At 44.0% G+C, this 18,593-nt stretch overlaps 1 protein-coding gene across 1 annotated transcript in view; it reads left to right on the top strand.

Moving 5' to 3' along the window:
* Positions 1–18,593, top strand: part of F13A1 (coagulation factor XIII A chain) — a 204,771-nt gene that overhangs the window by 156,701 nt on the left and 29,477 nt on the right. Inside the window, exon 11 of the mRNA XM_007523293.3 lies at positions 6,595–6,748. Within this exon, the coding sequence (XP_007523355.1) occupies positions 6,595–6,748 (154 nt within the window). The remainder of the gene's footprint in view (positions 1–6,594; positions 6,749–18,593) is intronic.

Consider the following 18,593-nt stretch of genomic DNA (forward strand, 5'->3'; position numbering starts at 1 on the left):
AGAGGAGGAGAGAGCTTTTGCGCCTGTGTGGTCTCCTCCAGAGGGAGAGCCCAACTTTTAGGAAGCTCATTAAAACATCTCACTATTGTCTTGTTTGCTTGTTTACCTCCAGGGTTATTGCTGGGGTGGTACTTCGAATCCACAGCTCCTGGCAGCCATTTGCTTTTCCATTTTATTGAATAGGGCAGAGAGAAATTGAGAGGGGAGAGGGAGATAAGAGAGGGAGAGAGAAAGATTGACATTGACAGACCTGCTGTGCCACTTGTGGAGCATCCCAGCTGCAGGTGGGGAGCTGGAGCTTGAACCTGGATCCTTGTATAGGTGCTTGCCTTTAGTTCCATGTGAGCTTAATTGGGTGTGCCACTGTCTGGCCCCTGTTTGTTTCTAAAATGGCAACTAGTTTTGAGTTGCCTGGTCTGTCATCTCCTGGCTTGATTCTCAAAGTCACACCTCAGTCTTTCACATCATAAGATTAGTGGCACCCCTCCCCCCTCCAGCCCTGAAGGGAGGGACATTTATCAGCCTCCCCAAACCAGAGACCCCAAACATGGAAGCATTTTGCCACACATGATGGGCTCATACTCCAGCAAGGTGATTGGGGACCTTGTGCCTTGGTAGTCAGGGCAGTAGGTCCCACTGAGAGTCAGGAAGCCCAGGATAGAATTATGGATCATCTAGGCTAAGAGTCAGGGAAGGGGCTGTGGATTTTCTCACACTTCTTTCCCATCATTTCCTGCCATATGACCCCAAAGCATGTAGCTGACCCTGTGAATCTTGGTGGCCTCACTAGTCAAATGGAGTTATAATACAGAGCGGTCAGGATCCTTGCTGTGAAGTTTGAATGGATGTATTTGACAAGGTCCCTGAATCATTTGAGTAGTCCATGAATGATACCTACTCACTCATTTGAGATCAGATGTCATGGAAACTCAGAACGTTTTGTGAGGCTGTAGAGGAAAGACTCTTCTCTTACCTCAGCTTTAAACCTTTCCCATATTTGGGAGCTACTCTCTTCCCAGACCCAGCTTTCTGGTCCTTTATGCAGGTATGACATCATCTCCCCAGACAATAACTTGGATCCACCTGCATTTCAGATTTCAGGCTAAGGGAAATAAAACTAGTATAGCCACAGGCCCTATGGAATATAACTAAAATATGCCTACTAGCTATCTACAAAATGGAGACACCCCCCTCCCAACTCATCATCTGCACTATTCCAGCCTTTAGGTTCATGATTAGTCAACAGTTTGTTTGGTTTTATATGTTAACTCTCTTTTCAGCCACCAGGTTCCAGAGGCCAGCATGATGCCAACCAGACTTCCCTGGACAGACAACCCCACCAGTGTGTCCTGGAGCCCTGCTTCCCCAGATCCCCACCTCACCAGGGAAAGAGAGAAACAGGCTGGGAGTATGGATCAACCTGTCAATGTAAATGTTCAGCGGGGAAGCAATTCCAGTAGCCTGACCTTCCACCTTCTGCACCCCGTAATGACCTTAGGCCCATACTCCCAGAGGGATAAAGTATAGGAAGGCTACCAGGGAAGGGGATAGGATATAGAGGTCTGGTGGTAGGAACTGTGTGGAGTGGTAGCCCTCTTATCCTACGGTTTTGTTAATGTCTCCTTTTTATAAATAAAAAAGGGGGGACCAGAGAGAGGTCACTGTACACTCAGTTCAGGCTCAAGCTCCAGCACCACACGGGAGGTGCCATGGCTCCAGAGTGGTGTCTCGTTCTGTCTAGATGACTGTCCATATGTCCATCTTTCAGGTGGTCTGGTTGTATATCTGAATCAAAGAGTGACCCAGAACAGTGAAGTTATGCTTCTCCTAGGTGCCCACTCATATATATATATAACAAAGTAAGGAAAAGGAAGGGCAGAAGAAAGGGAAGAAGAGAGAGAAGGAGGGAGGGAGGGAGAGAGAGAGGTAGTTGGGGACCCACTGGGATGTTTCTACAGCACCTAATTATAGTTATTCCATGTTTACACAGTTTTGAGGTGCACAGATCATGCTCACAGAGATGCCATCTCGCTCATTCCTCAAGATTCCTGTAAAATTAGCATCACAAGTAGGGTTGTCTCCATGCTATAGATACATTCCTCCCCAATAGCCTTCTGCTTCTAAAGTTGGCACTCAGGCTTTACCACACCAGTGTGGCTCTTTCAGACAGAAAGACAGGATGGATGTAAGAGCTAGAGAGATATCACAGCACTGAAGTCTCCATCAGTACATGGAGGCTGGACTTGAGCCTGGATCATTCCCTTAACAAAAAAGAAAATTTATAAGTGATTTTGCCAGCCTGTCACTTTATTTTCTTTTCTGTCTTCCTTTATTTTTCAAATGAGAATACCTCTGGCTGCAAGTAGCACTTAGACTGACTCAGTCAGTAGAAGTTTAACTTCAGTTGTTCTCACATAAGAAATCCTGAAGGGGAGCCGGGTGGTGGCACAGCGGGTTAAGCACACATGGTGCTAAGCACAAGGACCGGCTTAAGGATCCCAGTTGGAGTCCCCAGCTGCCCACCTGAAGGGGGTTCACTTCACAGATGGTGAAGCAGGTCAGCAGGTGTCTATCTTTCTCTCCTCCTCTCTGTCTTCCCTTCCTCTCTCGATTTCTCTCTGTCCTATCCAGCAACAACAACAGCAGCAATAACAACAACAATAATAACAATGACAATAAATAACAAGGGCAACAGAAAGGTAAGAAATAAAGTTTCTATAAATAAGTAAATAAATAAATAAATAAATACTGAAATACCAGTGGAGAAGCAATTATAAAAGCCAGACCTTCCACCTTCTCCACCCCATAATGATACACATACTCCCAGAGGGATAAAGAATAGGAAAGTTTCCAATGGAGGGGCTGGGATACGGAACTCAGGTGATGGGAATTGTGTGAAATTGTAACCCTCTTATCCTATGATTTCATTGATATTTTTATTTTATTTAAAAAAGGGGGGGAGGTCAGTCGCACACCTGGTTGAGTACACATATTGCAATGCTCAAGGACCTGGGTTCGAGCCCCTAGGCCCCACTTGCATGAGGAAAGCTTTGAGAGTCATGAATCAGGGCTGCAGCTGTCTTTCTGTCTCTCTTCCATTTTACCACCCCCTTTCTTCTTGATTTCTGGCTTTCTCTACCCAATAAATAAATAAAGATTTTTTTAAATTTTTTTTAATTTAAAATATTTTTTAAAAAAGAAAGAGATAGTTTGTGGTCTAACATCCAAGTCCTTGATACACTTGGAATTTACTTTTGTATTTGGTGAAATACAGTGGTTCAGTTTCATTCTTCTGCATGTTTCAACCCATTGTTTCCAAAACCATTTGCTGAAGAGACTCTGCTTTCCCCATGTAATAGTCTGAGCCCCTTTGTCCACAAACTGTCAGATACTTAGAAGAAAATATTGGCAGAACTCTTTTCCGCATAAACTTTAAAGACATCTTCAATGAAACGAATCCAATTACAAAGAAGACTAAGGCAAGTATAAACCTATGGGACTACATCAAATTAAAAAGCTTCTTCACAGCAAAAGAAACCACTACCCAAATCAAGAGACCCCTCACAGAATGGGAGAAGATCTTTACATGCCATACATCAGACAAGAGTTTAATAACCAACATATATAAAGAGCTTGCCAAACTCAACAACAAGACAACAAATAACCAAAAATGGGGGGAGGACTTGGACAGAATATTCACCACAGAAGAGATCCAAAAGGCTGAGAAACACATGAAAAAATGCTCCAAGTCTCTGATTGTCAGAGAAATGCAAATCAAGACAACAACGAGATACCACTTCACTCCTATGAGAATGTCATACATCAGAAAAGGTAACAGCAGCAAATGCTGGAGAGGGTGTGGGGTCAAAGGAACCGTCCTACACTGCTAGTGGGAATGTAAATTGGTCCAACCTCTGTGGAGAACAGTCTGGAGAACTCTCCGAAGGTTAGAAATAGACCTACCCTATGACCCTGCAATTCCTCTCCTGGGGATATATCCTAAAGAATCCAACATATCCATCCAAAAAGATCTGTGTACACATATGTTCTTGGCAGCACAATTTGTAATAGCCAAAACCTGGAAGCAACCCAGGTGTCCAACAACAGATGAGTGGCTGAGCAAGTTGTGGTATATATACACAATGGAATACTACTCAGCAATTAAAAATGGTGACTTCACCGTTTTCAGCCAATCTTGGATGGAGCTTGAAAAAAATCATGTTGAGTGAAATAAGTCAGAAACAGAAGGATGAATATGGGATGATCTCACTCTCAGGTTGAAGTTGAAAAACAAGATCAGAAAGAAATCACAAGTAGAACCTGAACTGGAATTGGCATATCGCACCAAAGTGAAAGACTCTGGGGTGTGTGGGTGGGTGGGGAGAATACAGGTCCATGAAGGATTCAGAGGACCTAGTGGGGGTTGTATTGTTATATGGGAAACTGGGGAATATTATACATGTACAAACTATTGTATTTACTGTTGAATGTAAAACATTAATTCCTCAATAAAATAAATAAATTAAAAAAGAAAGAGAAAGAAGGAAAGAAATAAGGAAGGAAGGAAGGAAGGAAGGAAGAGAAGTCCTGAAGGAGATGACCTTAAAAGTTTGTTCTCTCATCTTATGTCATCATCAAGTCTTCAAGCACATCTCCTTTTTCTTTCTTTTCTTCTTCTTTTTTTTTTTTTGCCTCCAGGGTTATTGCTGGGCCTCAGTGCCTGCACCATGAATCTGCCGCTCCTGGAGGCCATTTTCCCCCCTTTGTTCCCCTTGTTGTTGTAGCCTTGTTGTGGTTATTATTGTTGTTGATGATGTCATTCATTGTTGGACAGGACAGAGAGAAATGGAGAGAGGAGGGGAAGACAGAGAGGGGGAGAGAAAGACAGACACCTGCAGACCTGCTTCATTACCTGTGAAGCGACTCCCCTGCAGGTGGGGAGCCGGGGGCTCGAATCGGGATCCTTACACTGGTCCTTGCGCTTTGAACCACATGCTCTTAACCCGCTGCACTACCGCCCGACTCCCACAATCTCCTTTTTCTACTTCGCACTTTCCAGACTATTGGCAATGCTTCTTTCTCTTTGTTGTTCCAGAATTACTATGGCAGCTTGGAACATCACTGCACTTCATATGAAAATACTCAAAGGCAGAAAAGGAAGGGGTAAACCCTCCCTGTACTTCTCACTAGGTGTCCCATAACCCCACCCCACCCCCAGCAGACTTCTGCCTTGTTCTGGAAGTAGGTTACTGTGCCACAACTAGATTAAAAGAAGCTGGGAAAGCAAGTGATTGCCTTGGTACCTTACATTCTCTTAGAAGATGGAATTTGTCAGCTATTGGGCTGTGAGACAAGTCTTGATGTATTTTCACACTAAAAAACATAGGGTGGGAGAGGCACCATAGTGGTTATACAAAGAGATTGTCATGCCTGCAGCTCCAAGATCCCAGGTTCAATCCCCAGCACCACCATAAACCTGATGAATGTTTTTGTAAAAAAAAAGAAAGAAAGAAAGAAAGAAAGAAAGAAAGAAAGAAAGAAAGAAAAATTATAAAAACGTAGAAAAATATGTCATGACTTTTCCCACAGCCCACAGAAGATGGTGGAGAGGTGGAGGAAAGTTATTGATGCTTTGACAGCAAGTAGTCCCAGTCCTAGATAACTCTCAATACAGAAGAGGTTGGGGTTTTTTTATATTTATTTTATTTATTTATTCCCTTTTGTTGCCCTTGTTGTTTTATTGTTGTAGTTATTATTGTTGTTGTCGTTGTTGGATAGGACAGAGAGAAATGGAGAGAGGAGGGGAAGACAGAGAGGAGGAGAGAAAGATAGACACCTGCAGACCTGCTTCACCGCCTGTGAAGCAACTCCCCTGCAGGTGGGGAGCCGGGGTTCGAACCGGGATCCTTATGCCGGTCCTTGTGCTTTGCGCCACCTGCGCTTAGCCCGCTGCACTACAGCCCGACTCCCCCGAGGTTGGTTTTTTTTTATTAGTGATTTAATAATGATCAATAAGATTATAAGCTAATAAGAGTACAGTTTCATACAATTCCCACCACCAGAGTTCCATATCCCATCCCCATCCACTGGAAGTTTTCCTATTCTTTATCCCTCAGGGAGTATGAACCAAAGATCTTTGTAGGGTGCAGAAAGTGGAAGGTCTGGCTTCTGTAATTGCTTCTCTGCTAGACATGGATGTTGGAAAGTGGATCATACCCCCAGTCTGTTTCTGTATTTCCCTAGTGGGATGGAGCTCTGGAGAGGTGAGACTTCAGGACATATGGTGAGGTCATTTGCCCAGGGAAGTCAGGAAGGCTTCATAGTAATGTCTGCCACTTGGTGGCTGAAAGGTAATAAGATACAAATCAAGACAAACTTAGTAAACAAGGACATAAAGGTAAGAATAGAGCAGATGTAACTAAGGGTTTTCATGTGAGAAGAAGCTAGGAGGTCCAGAGATGAGCCGTGTGACTCAAATATTGCTATAGAGATGAGAATATTAACTCTAGGGGTTCTAGATAATCTCGTCATTAATGGAGATTCTTGGTGACAAAAGTATTTGACAATGGCTAATGTTTTCCTTTCCCACTCTAGGTCAACAGTGATCTTATTTACATTACAGCTAAGAAAGATGGCACCCATGTGGTTGAAGCTGTCGATACCACCCACATTGGGAAATTAATTGTGACCAAACAAATTGGAGGAGATGGTATGATGGATATTACTGATACCTACAAATTCCAGGAAGGTAATTCACAGCAACTGAATGAATGCTTGTCCAAGTCTATGCAATGCTTACCCACTGTCTCTACAAAATATGTTCCAGAAAATGTACCCGCATTCTCAGTATCAACTCTCATGAATAGAAGTTATAGTACATCACTTATTCTCATTTAATTTTAGTTTTGTTTGTTTGTTTGCTTTGGGTAGAATTTTCCTTCTCATGGCTTGTAAAGGACTTAAAGGTCATGTTGATTCTAACAGAACATAGAATGTGTTCTTGTTTGTAGATGAAAGTTTACAAAAATCCTTCATTTTAAATAATCCTACTAGAAAACTGTACACCTAGTATAGTGTTAGCTTGATACTAGAAATTTAAATAATCACTCGTATTTGTTTAGTATTTTTAAAACTGTTTTCATATTTGTCTATTGAGTCATCATGGAAATAAATCCCTTGAGGAAGATCATACAAAGTTAACAGGGCAGAACAACCTCACCACTTCAGGTCAACTAGGTGAGAGCATGTTTCAGTTATAAAAAAAAAAAAAAAAAAAACAACATGAAGTGGTCTTGCTAACTTTCAACTCTTGGAATGTTTCAGATGCAGCTGTTGAGTTTTATTCATCACAGTCAGTGCTTAGTGCCTGTCCTATGCCTGGGTGGATACCTGGGCGTGTATGTGTATGGGGTGGGGAGGCTATAGTGAGCAGGACCCAGTTTTTTGTTTGTTTGTTTTTCAAATTTCTTTATTGGGGCATTCACGGTTTATGGTAAAATACAGTAATAAAATACAGCAGTAAAATACAATAATAGTTTGTCCCAGTTTTCCACATAATGATTCAACCCCCTCTAGGTCCTCCTCTGTCATCATGTTCCAGGACCTGAACCCTCCCCCCCTCCACCTCAGAGTCTTACCAAAGTGGTGCAGTACACCAACTCCGGTTCAAATTTCTGCTTAGTGTTTTTCCTCCTGTTCTTGTTTTCCAACTTCTGTCTATGAGTGCGATCATCCGTATTCTTTCTTCTCTTTAGGACCCAGTTTTTATACCTGGTCAAATGACAAGAGTCACTAAGCTGGGGAAGGTGCAAGGAGAATTAGGCATCAAGAACAGAGACTCTCAGTTCAGCCAGGAGACTCAGAGGAAGCTAGGGTGGGAACTGGATGGGGCTTGCAGGGAGTGGGGTCTTGGAAGGCATAGTTTGACACACTTAGGATCCTGGAAGCCATAAAGCATCAAGCCTACAGTGCCTTGTAGCTGGAGGCAAAGCTACACAAGGTCAGTAGCTGACAAGAAGCAGAGGACATTGAGTCTCTTGAAAGAGAAGGTGGAATAGATTTTCCAGGCAAGTCACCAACAGAGGCTCCTAGGAGTATCCTTTATTTTTGTGAATGGATACAGATGAAGAGCAATTAGCATTCACCTAGATATTCACCAGTGTTCCTGAAGTGCTAAGGAGGGCAGAATTTTGTCTTACCTGTTTTTAGACAGTCTTTATGCTCTTGTTTACACACACAGTTTGCACTAGAGAAAACTTGCTGAATTGAAAACCTTTGTGCATGGTATTAGAATCCAGTATTAAGAGTCTTGGCATTAGAATTAGCTCATTCTTTTTTATTTATTTATTTATTTATTTGGCTATCATCCCAGGCACAACATATCTATGAAAAATGTGGTTTTCATTTTTTTTTTCCTTAAAAAGAGATTAAAAAAAAAACATGGTAAAACAAAACAAACAAGTAAGACCCTCTTGTTTCAGTTATAGGCAAAAATATTTGGAAAAGAAAAAAACACCCCAGTTCATTGAAAATAGGGAAAACAATAACTATAACTCATTCACTCACTCATTTACTCACTCATTCACTCTGTGATGTTTGCACAATGACAAGAACACCCAGAAGGTGGGGAAATAGCATAATCGTTATGCAGAATACCTCTCATGCCTGAGGCTGCAAAGATCCCAGGTTCAACCCACAGCAGCACCATAAGTCGGACCTGAACAGTGCTCTGGCCTCTTTTTTAAAAATCCCCTCATAATGCATTTCTCAGAGACTATCCTGTGCTACAGTGACACATAGCTGTGTTGTTAGACTTAGAAATGAACTATTTTAATTCACCGGGTTGTAGAAAGATTTTTCTTTTCATTTTGATGAACTCAAGCTTAATGTCAATGCTTTACCTTTAAAAAAATATTCAAGATGAAGATATTACAAAACCTTGAAAACTAGAATTCTCTCAACTTCTGAGGCTATCAATTTCCTCGGGTGATGGCGTCTGGAGCCCATTTCCTCTCCATCAATTACTCCCTGTGACAATGGTGCTTCCGTCTCTCCTCTGTGAGCGCTGCCCCATCAGCATGCCAACAGCTTCCCACACATACTGTTCCTCTCTCCTCACAAGCCAGGTGTCTGAAGAAAGATCCCTGCACTTGATATTCTAGGGAGTATCTTTTCTACTCACCCATCGCCTACGGCGCCCTGAGCTCCAATACCACATACCTTTGAAGCTTTCCTTTCAGGGCCACCCACCTGACTGCCGTGGAATAAATATTTTGCAGACAATTGTTTGCCAGACCCACACTTTTTTTTCCCCCTTTTTTTGGCCTCTAGGGTTATCACTGAGGCTCAGTACCCGCGCTACAAATCCACTGCTCCTGGAGACCATTTGTTTCAGTTTCTTATTGCTCTTGTTGTTGTTGTTGGATAGGACAGAGAGAACTCAAGAGAGAAGGGCAAGCAGAGAGGGGGAGAAAAAGATAGACACCTGCAGACCTACTTCACTGCCTGTGAAGCAACCCCTACCCCTGCAGGTGGAGAGCTAGAGGCTCGAACCGGGATCCTTACGTCAGTCCTTGTACTTCAAGCCACATGCATTTAACCCACTGCACCACTACCCCACACACACTTCCTAATATCTTTTTCTTCCAGTGCTTTAAATTCTCTTTTCTTTTCCTTATAACGTTCTCCTAGTTCAATCTCCAACCTACCTGACTCTTATTTATCTTGGGCAACTGTTTAAGCTCCCCCCTCTTCCTCTCTCTGCATACGCCTCATTCTAGATTCTAATCCTCAGGCTTCCTTCCTGCCTGCTTTATGTCCCCTCTACACAGCTACCATAAAGGTTCTCATGGATGCTGACGCGTCTCCCCATGAGACTTCCTGTGAAAGCTGTACATCTGCCTAAACACCCTTTGGAAACCTGAAACCGTCCCAAATGACAACTTCTCTCACTGCTTCCCCTCCCCTGAGGTCTCTTTCTCCTCCAGCCCCTCTTGAGTGAAGAGAGCCTGAATCCACTCAGAAGAAACAACTCAAGATTCAGTCAAGCAGCAAGTCCCCTTGAAAATAGTTGAAGTTCGCCCTCACCCTTCTGTCTCCATGGCTACTCTCTGAGACTCCACTGGCACCAGGTGCTGAAAGCCTTCAGCGAGGTGCATGATGCTTGGTAAATACCATTCCTCCCTTGCTCCTATTGCTCCTCTCAGTCGTTACGCTTTTTCTCCTAAACACCTGCTACTGCTTCCTAGTCGTTCTTTCCTCATTGGCACCTCCCCTCAGTCTAACCCTGGTTACTGCTGGTGTGACACATTGACAAAGCAGATCTGAGCCCACTGCTTGCTCTGATGGAAAACACTTTTTCTTTCTTTTTAAAACATTTTTCTTTATTTATTATTGGATACAGAAAGAAATTGAAAGGGGAGGGGAAATAGAAGGGACAGAGAGAGACAGAGAAGGAGAAAGACAGAGAGACACCTGTAACCCTGCTTCACCACTTGTGAAGCTTTCCCCCTGCAGGTGGGGACCAGGGGCTCAAACCTGGGTCCTTGGGCACTGTCACACGTGCGCTTAACCAGATGCGCCACCACTTGGCCCCCCCAAACCCGTTTTCTTTCCAAGCGCTCCAATCCCAGATCCTCAGGTTGCTGTGACTGTGGCCCTTGGCAAGTCTGGTCCTGCTGCAGCTCTCACCGCAAGCCTGCTCCCAGCATCCTGCATGTCTTTTCCCTCACACAGGAGAAGTGTATTCACCCAGGAGGTGTGTAGTGTCCTCTTGTTACTCTGGGCGCTATACCCTTGGCACCAAGAGACCCAGTGTCTGGAAAGACGCATGACCCCTTGTCATTGTCCCCTAGAATTTCACGTGCCTTTGCTTCTCGGAGCCTGGACCTCACACAGCCAACTCCCATGAAGTTACGGGGACACAGATGACAGTTTCATAGCTGAGCCTAACTGGACATCCAGTGTCCTAAACCAGACATTTTTGCTCTGACAGAAAGCAAAGCACTACTTCCAACATAATTACTCAGAGGCTTCATGCCGGGTTGGACCCTAGGTCCTGGGGATATAGCACTAGCCACCCCCTTTTTTGGAGAGAAATGATGTTACACTTACACAGACTGCTGACAAGGAAAAGAGAAGTAGGTGATGTGTTGTTGAGAACTGAGATGCCACAGGGTCGTGGGGAGAGGGGAAAGGACACAGTGCCATACTGGCTCTGACGTAGGACTTCAACAAAGCAGCAGTGAAAGTGTTCTCGTACATCCACACTCATTACTGGGAAAACGATTTTTGACTTTGGCCTTATGGAGACCACAGAAACATCCCAGAAAATACAACCTGGTGTTAGCTCATCTTTCAGGACTCTGAGTCCACAGCCCTGAATTATGAACGATGTCACTGGAGGACAAGTGCAGAGACGGGAATTCTGGGGAGCTCTGGGGAAACCTACATTCTTCCCTTCCCTCCCCTGGCCTGGGCTTCCTGTAAGGGCCTTATCGGTAAGTCCCAGGGACTGGCCCTACAGAGGCCCATCCACCCACCACAGGCCATGAAGTCTCCCATAGCTTCTACCTGCCTTCCCCTCAGCTGCTCATTTTCTCTCTGCAGGGATGTGGTGCTCCCTAATGGTGATCCTGTCACTGGGGCTCACCCTTGACATTCTGTCTAAATGCATCGTTGGTGCCCATCCAAAGTGATAATGGTCCCGGCTTTCTCTGTCTTTCTCTCTCATAGAGCTACTTACAGATGCTAAAATGCTTCTTCTCTGCACTCTCCTTGACCTAGGCCCCTAGCTGATGAGCCTTAGTTCCCTCCTATGGATCTATAAGCATGGGCTCTGGCCAAGGCCTGCCCAAGACCCATGGTTCCTAGCACATTCTTGCTGTCTGGGCAGTCACAGAGCTAGCTAATGCACAGAACCCATACAGAGATGCACCGTCACTTTTGCTTCTAACACCTGCTGGCATTCCCTCTGTTTCTGCTATGTCCTAGCAGCTTCCCTTGCACAGGTACAAAGAGTCTTTAATCCCCCTGAAGCTGGAAGGGCATCACCTTAGAAGGTGCTGCTGGTAGTGACAGTGCCTCCTCATCGAGCTGTTCAGAGGAATAAATGACATAATACATGATACGTCTCACAGAGCTCTCAGGGGTAGTCATTGTGATCAGTCGGACACTTCATTGGATGCTGCTATTAGGTAACAGGGTGGTTTCAAAATGAGTGTAACTGTGAACACCATCGTTTTCATTATTTAAGGTGATTTTGCTGTTAGCCATTTCTATTCCCACAATGGGTTTCTTTCTTTTTCTCTGTTTTTTCTGCCAGCAGGATTATCTCTGGGGCTCCCTGCCTACATGACAAATCCACTGTTCTTTGCAGTCATTTTTCCTTTTTTCTTTTTTATTAGATATAACAGAGGGAAATTGATTTTTTTATAATTTTTATTTATATAATAAATACTGACAAAAAACATAGGATAAGAGGGGTACAACTCCATACAGTTCCCACCACCAGACCTCTGTATTCTATTCCCTCCCCTGAGAGCTTTCCTATTCCTTAAGCCTGTGGGAGCATGGACCCAAGGTCATTGTGGGGTGCAGAAGGTGGAAGGTCTGGCTTCTGTAATTGCTTCCCCAATGAACATGGGTGTTGACAGGTTGATCCATACTCCAGGGTTATCTCTCTCTTTCCCTAGTGGGGTGGGGCTCTGGGTAAGCGGGGCTCCAGGACGCATGGGGTCATCTGCCCTGGGAAGTCTGGTTGGAATCACAGTAGCGTCTGGAGCCTGGTGGCTGAAAAAAGAGTTAACATATAAAGCCAAACAAACTGTTGACTAATCATGAACCTAAAGGCTGGAGTAGTGCAGATGAAGATTTGGGGGGTCTCTGTCTTCTATACAGTCAGTAGGCCTATTTTAGTTATGTTCCAAAGGGCCCACGACTATACTAGATTTTCTAGGGGTTTTTTGTTTTGTTTTTTTGTTGTTGTTTGTTTGTTTATTTCTGAGCCTGACATCTGATATGCAGGTGGATCCAAGTTATTGTCTGGGGAGATGATGTCATGGCTGGAAAAAGGGCCAGAAAGCTGGATCAGGGAAGAAAGTAGCTCCCAAATATGGAAAAGGTGATAAATATTGTTGACTGTAAACCCCATCAATTTGATCTGATCTGGAGCCCATATTCAGCTTAGGAGGAGCCTATGTGACCTCTGCATCCCTGTAGATCTGAGCTCATATTCTGTGGTCATGAGTAGGAATGTTACAAGCTGCCCCAATTTCAGGACCCATCTACTTCAGGTAGAAGATAGAGTATGTTGTCCAGCCTCCCTTCAGAGGATGGAATATTCTCTACTGTTGTTGATCCATGTTGAGGGCAAGGTACTATGGGGGCCCACGGAGGGGTCCATTGGGTTCTTCCTCATAGAGATGACTGGTAACAATGGAGAAAGGGATTTATTCAAGGTCTAGGCCCAGCTTGTCTGTTTGGGAATCTCAGGACTCCCCAACTAAGGCCCCAGCTGGTGGGGTGGCCTGATAGTGACTAAAGAGTTGTCATTAAAGTATGCCAGTCTCTTGCCCTTACTCAGCTTTTGTAGTCCTTACTTTGATAAGGTTAGCTTTGGAGTGAGTGAGGGAAGTGTAATAGGAAGTAGGTGAGGAGGGTATCTAAGTCTAACTAGACACTATTTCATTAGGAACTTTATGGGGTCTTTTTAGGTCTTTCTACTTGCTTGTTGCATATACTGACTCACTGCAGACTATTGCGCATATTTGATTTCAGGTATAAATTTTGCCCTAATTTATGGATACATGTGAACATATGCCCTATCTCATGGGACCTGGTCTATATCTATATTTTGGGACTTTTTTAGGAAGTGGACCACCTGAAATGGAATTATAGAATCCAATGAAAGGAAAGGTCTCACCCAAATAATGAGGCTGAATGGCTGACTTTCCACACCTGACTTCTCTGGGCACAGTGTGAAGTGAAGCATGCTGAGGTGGTACTTGTTGCATTGATTAGGTTGGGGTCAGCAGATGCAATATCATTTGGTATGAATTGAGAGAAGCATTCAGGAAAGTGAGCCCACCCTACAGGTTCCAGAACTGGGGGAAATATAGGCTCTATAGAGGAAGTGGGAGGTTCCTGCTGTCTTAGGGTTTAAGAAGGCAATAGAAAGTTATTGCTGTAATCAGATTATTTGGCAATTGGGTTGACTTTGAAAACCCCTTTGTTAGTATTTGCTGTATCATACACAACATCACATAATTTATGTCCTTTGACATTGTTTGCAAAGAGCTTTATCTTACAGAGTAATGCCACTGGTTACTTCTGTTCTCCCTGGTCTAAGCTTTTAAGAGAGCCAACATTTCAAAGACTTGGCCTGTGGTCTATGCATTAAAAAATTTGAGACATTCAATCAATTTTTCCCCAACAGAAGGGAATTGAAGGGAATTGAAAATGCAAGGGGGAGATAGGGAAAAAGAAAGAGAGATCCCTGAAGACCTGCTTCATGACTTATGAAGCTTCCCCTCTGCAGACAGGGAGCAGGGACTCAAACCCTGGTCCATGTGCATGTTAATACAGACATTCAACTAAGTGTACAACCACTTTCTTCAAGTCAAAGAATTTCCCTGGGGACCAGGTGGTGATGCTCCTTGTTGTGTGCACAGGTTACAGTGCACAAGGATCTGTATTTAAGTCCCTGGCCCCCACCTGCAGAGGGGAAGCTTCACAAGTGGTGAAACAGGGCTGCAAGTGTTTCTCTGTCTCTCTCCCTCTCTCTCTTGCCCCCCTTGATTTCTGGCTCTCCTGGTTGAGTGCACAGGTTAAAGTGCACAAGAATTTCCCCTGCACCCTTTCAGTCTTGTCTTCTGATAAGCATTAAGTGGTATATAGTGGTAAAAAGATGGAGAACAATGAGCATCCCTCCACACCTCTTCAAGTCCTTTCCCTAAGACCAGGAGAACCATCCAACTCTCTGTAAGAGAAAGTTGGTCCAGCCTGGAGACCAGAACAAGAAACACAGGCCTGTTGTAGAGCCAGATGTTGTAGTGCGCGGGCCGCAGAGAAGAGAGAGAGAGGGTCCAGAGGGAAGAGGAAACACAAATCTTTATTCGTGCTGGCACCTCAGAGTTGGGTGTTAGAGAAGCAGGTTGGGCCACGTGGAGGTAGAGAAAATGACCGCCTCATGAAGTAACCTTTCCTGCATCTGAACACCAGAGTGGAGCACTGGCAAGAGAGCGAGGTGCGGAAAATGAAGGGTTTTTATAGGAGTAGCTTTCGCGAGAATGGGAAGGGGGAGGAGTAACCATAGCACTCCAGGATAGGATGATAACTCTCGTGAGAATGGGAGGGGGGAGGAGTAACCAGAGCACTCCAGATATCGTGGGGATATAGACAATGCCCTGAGGGCACAACATGGCTGAACAGGCACTCCAAGAGTGTCCCAACTCTCCAGGGAACTAGCAGTAGCCTGAGGGGACAACATGGCAGATGTGACTGCATTGGCACAATTTCCCAGCATCTCCCCCTTTCCTTTTATCTAATGCCCAGGGCAACAGTGTGTAAAGTCTATGAACTACTCAGGGTCAGTCTATGAAAAACCAGCAATGTGAAGGGAAGGAAGCTGCTGTAAAATTGTCTAAAGTGTCCAAAGGGTATACCAGCAAGTCCGATAGAAGTCTCAGTCCAAAGTAGGCGACTAGGGGGAGAAATGGCAGGGGATGAAATGCTGCATGAGGAAGGTCAGCCTCTGGAATTCTGCTTTTCTGTAGATTGTGAGCTGGAACGCCAAAACGTGACAGGTCAAAGCAAAAGCAGGAAAGGCAGACAGGCAGTAAAAAGGTTCTATCCTTGGAGTCTGTGAATCAGATTCTTCAGATCGCGTCAGGTGACATCTAGGGTTTCGGGGGGTGTGCCACTGTAGTCGTGCCATCTAGTGGGTGATGTCAGGGTGTGCAGGGGTCCAGATGTTTTTTTTTTCTGGGATTGCTGTGGAAGAAATATAAACAATCTGCTTCTCGTGGTTAGCAGGGCATCTGATTTGAATGTTTTATAGAAAAAGAGGTTTAGTGCCTTGACCAACTGAGTATTGGGGGATGTATCTTTCCTATTTATGATTATATTTTATATTATTTGTCATGGTAGTCAGCCATTTATCTGGAAGGTCCTGGGTGATTCATGGGGGAAAATACCTTATCTTTTAACAAAGACTCTAAGGTGTAGGGAAGCAGGAACTATCTTATCCCTTTTTTTTTTCTGTATCTTGCCTTTTGTTGCCCTAGTTGTTCTTGTTGTAATTATATTGTTGTTATTGCTGATATTGTGGTTGTTGAATAGAACAAAGAGAAATGGAGAGAGGAGAGAAAGACAGAGGGAGAGAAAGATACCGGTAGACCTGCTTCACCGCCTGTGAAGTGATTCCCCTGCAGGTGAGGAGCCGGGGGCTCAAACTGGGATCCTCAAGCCAGTTCTTTCACTTAGCGCCACCTGCGCTAAACCTGCTGCGCCACCGCCCGATTCCCAGGAACTATCTTTTAACATAAACTCTATGGCCATGCCAATAGCAACCTTGAGGGCACATGTGGCTCCCCACATGTCCCCCTGGCTTATATCATGTTTTGATGTTTGGCGGACTTTGTTTTGTGGCAGGGTGGACTGTGCCTGTCTTAGGTTGGGGATCAGCCTTCCATCTTACCCGTCATTGGAACACCTGGTCATTTTTGCCCAGTAGTACCAGATGCCCTGTCTTAGGTTGACTGGATAGCGCTAATTTCCTCTTACCCATCATTGGCTAGCCAGCCCTCTACATGGTGGACGTTCTGATGGAGGGGGAAAATCCTCCACAGCAACTCAATATTCTGCCATGTCCAGCCTATGATAGTGAGTTTGTATAGGTTGCATCTTTATGGCATCAATCTGTTGCCGCAAAAGGCCATGAGCTTGTTAAGAATTATAGGACTGTGGTCCGGGAGGTGGTGCAGTGACTAAAGCCTTGGACTCTTAAGCATGAGGTCCTGAGTTCGATCCCTGGCAGCACATGTACCAGAGTGAGTCTGGTTCTTTCTCTCTTTCTCATTAATAAATAAATTTAAAATGTTGAAAAAAAAAGAATTATAGGACCTATTGTGAGCAGAAGAAGTAAAACAAGCTAGGGTCCCATAACTAAGAGTATACAGGTAAGGAAGGGGGAATGTATCCATTGATATGAAGAGGTAGGATCATATCTCAAGTCTAAGGGAAGCAGTCAGTGGATGTGATGTCCAGGGGAACAGCCATTTGTCTTTGGGGGTAGTAAAGGATGTCCATGGCATGGGTGATGTTATAAAGGGAAACATCTTTAAATTGTTGGCTGACAAAGGCAGGCCTATGGTGGCAAGACAAGATACACCAGTTAAGTTTACAAGAATATGTGAATGTTGCTAATTCACATAGGTTGGATATGGAGGAACTTCTTACAGTTTAATACCTTACCATATGAACAGATGATTCCTCATATGAAGGCTTGATAGCTGTAATCACTTACTTGTGAAAAACAATAAAACTTGTAACAAGTTAGAGGTTTACTATAATTGACTTTGGACTATAAGCAGACTCAGGTTACTTAGAGAGTTAATGCATGTTAGTAACAATGGTTTTAACATTTATAGTACTTCTGAGTAGATGGGTCATACAAAAATTTTTGGTCATTCAGTACACTCACTCACAAAACACAACTGGCCATTCATAACATAAGACATTCAGGGAAGGGGTAGGAGAGAGGGCTCTGTGAGCCAACTTTTGTAGGTTCTGCCATGTCATATTATGGATCCTGGGATGTATCCTGCATCTAGTCCTCTTGTGTTTCTTGTTCTTCAGGGATAACAGTGCCATCATGAGGGTATTGTCGGACATGGCGAGAAGGAACCCAGACAGGTTTAGAGTAATTATGAGGGAAAATACATGCAAAACCTCTTCCCATGGTCAATAGAAGGTCAGGCCCTTTCCAAATTTTATCAAGTGGGTCTTTCCATTTGACCTTAATAGATGGGAGAGTAGATGGTGTTTGCCAGTGAAGAATAATAGGAGGTAAGTCCGAGTTATTGTAAATATTAAAGAGATTTAACATAGTTAAGGCTTTTGCTAGCTGGATATTGGGGGGATACATTCCTCCTTTATCTTTATTCAATTGAGCCTTAAGAGTTTGATGGGCCCTCTCGACAATGCCTTGTCCCTGTGGATTATAGGGAATGCCTGTGGTATGAGTAATGTTCCAGAGGGAACAAAAATCTTTAAATTGTTTGCTGGTAAACGCTGGTCCACGGTCGGTTTTCACTTGAAGAGGTAAGCCCATCACAGCAAAACAGGAAAGCATGTGGCTTATAAGCTTTTTAGAGCTTTCTCCTGTCTGAGCTGTTGCCCACATAAATTTAGAAAAGGTATTAATTGATACAAACACATATTTTTGTTTGCCAAAGTTCGGTATGTGGGTGACATCAATTTGCCAAATAGCATTAGCTTTTAAGCCTCGGGGGTTAACACCAAGAGTCTGAATAGCAGGTGTTTTTATGAGACTTGCACAGGAAGAGCATGTAGCTAGGATATGTTTTAATTGT

Source organism: Erinaceus europaeus, chromosome 4 (assembly GCF_950295315.1).
Source record: "Erinaceus europaeus chromosome 4, mEriEur2.1, whole genome shotgun sequence".
Lineage (NCBI taxonomy): Eukaryota > Metazoa > Chordata > Mammalia > Eulipotyphla > Erinaceidae > Erinaceus > Erinaceus europaeus.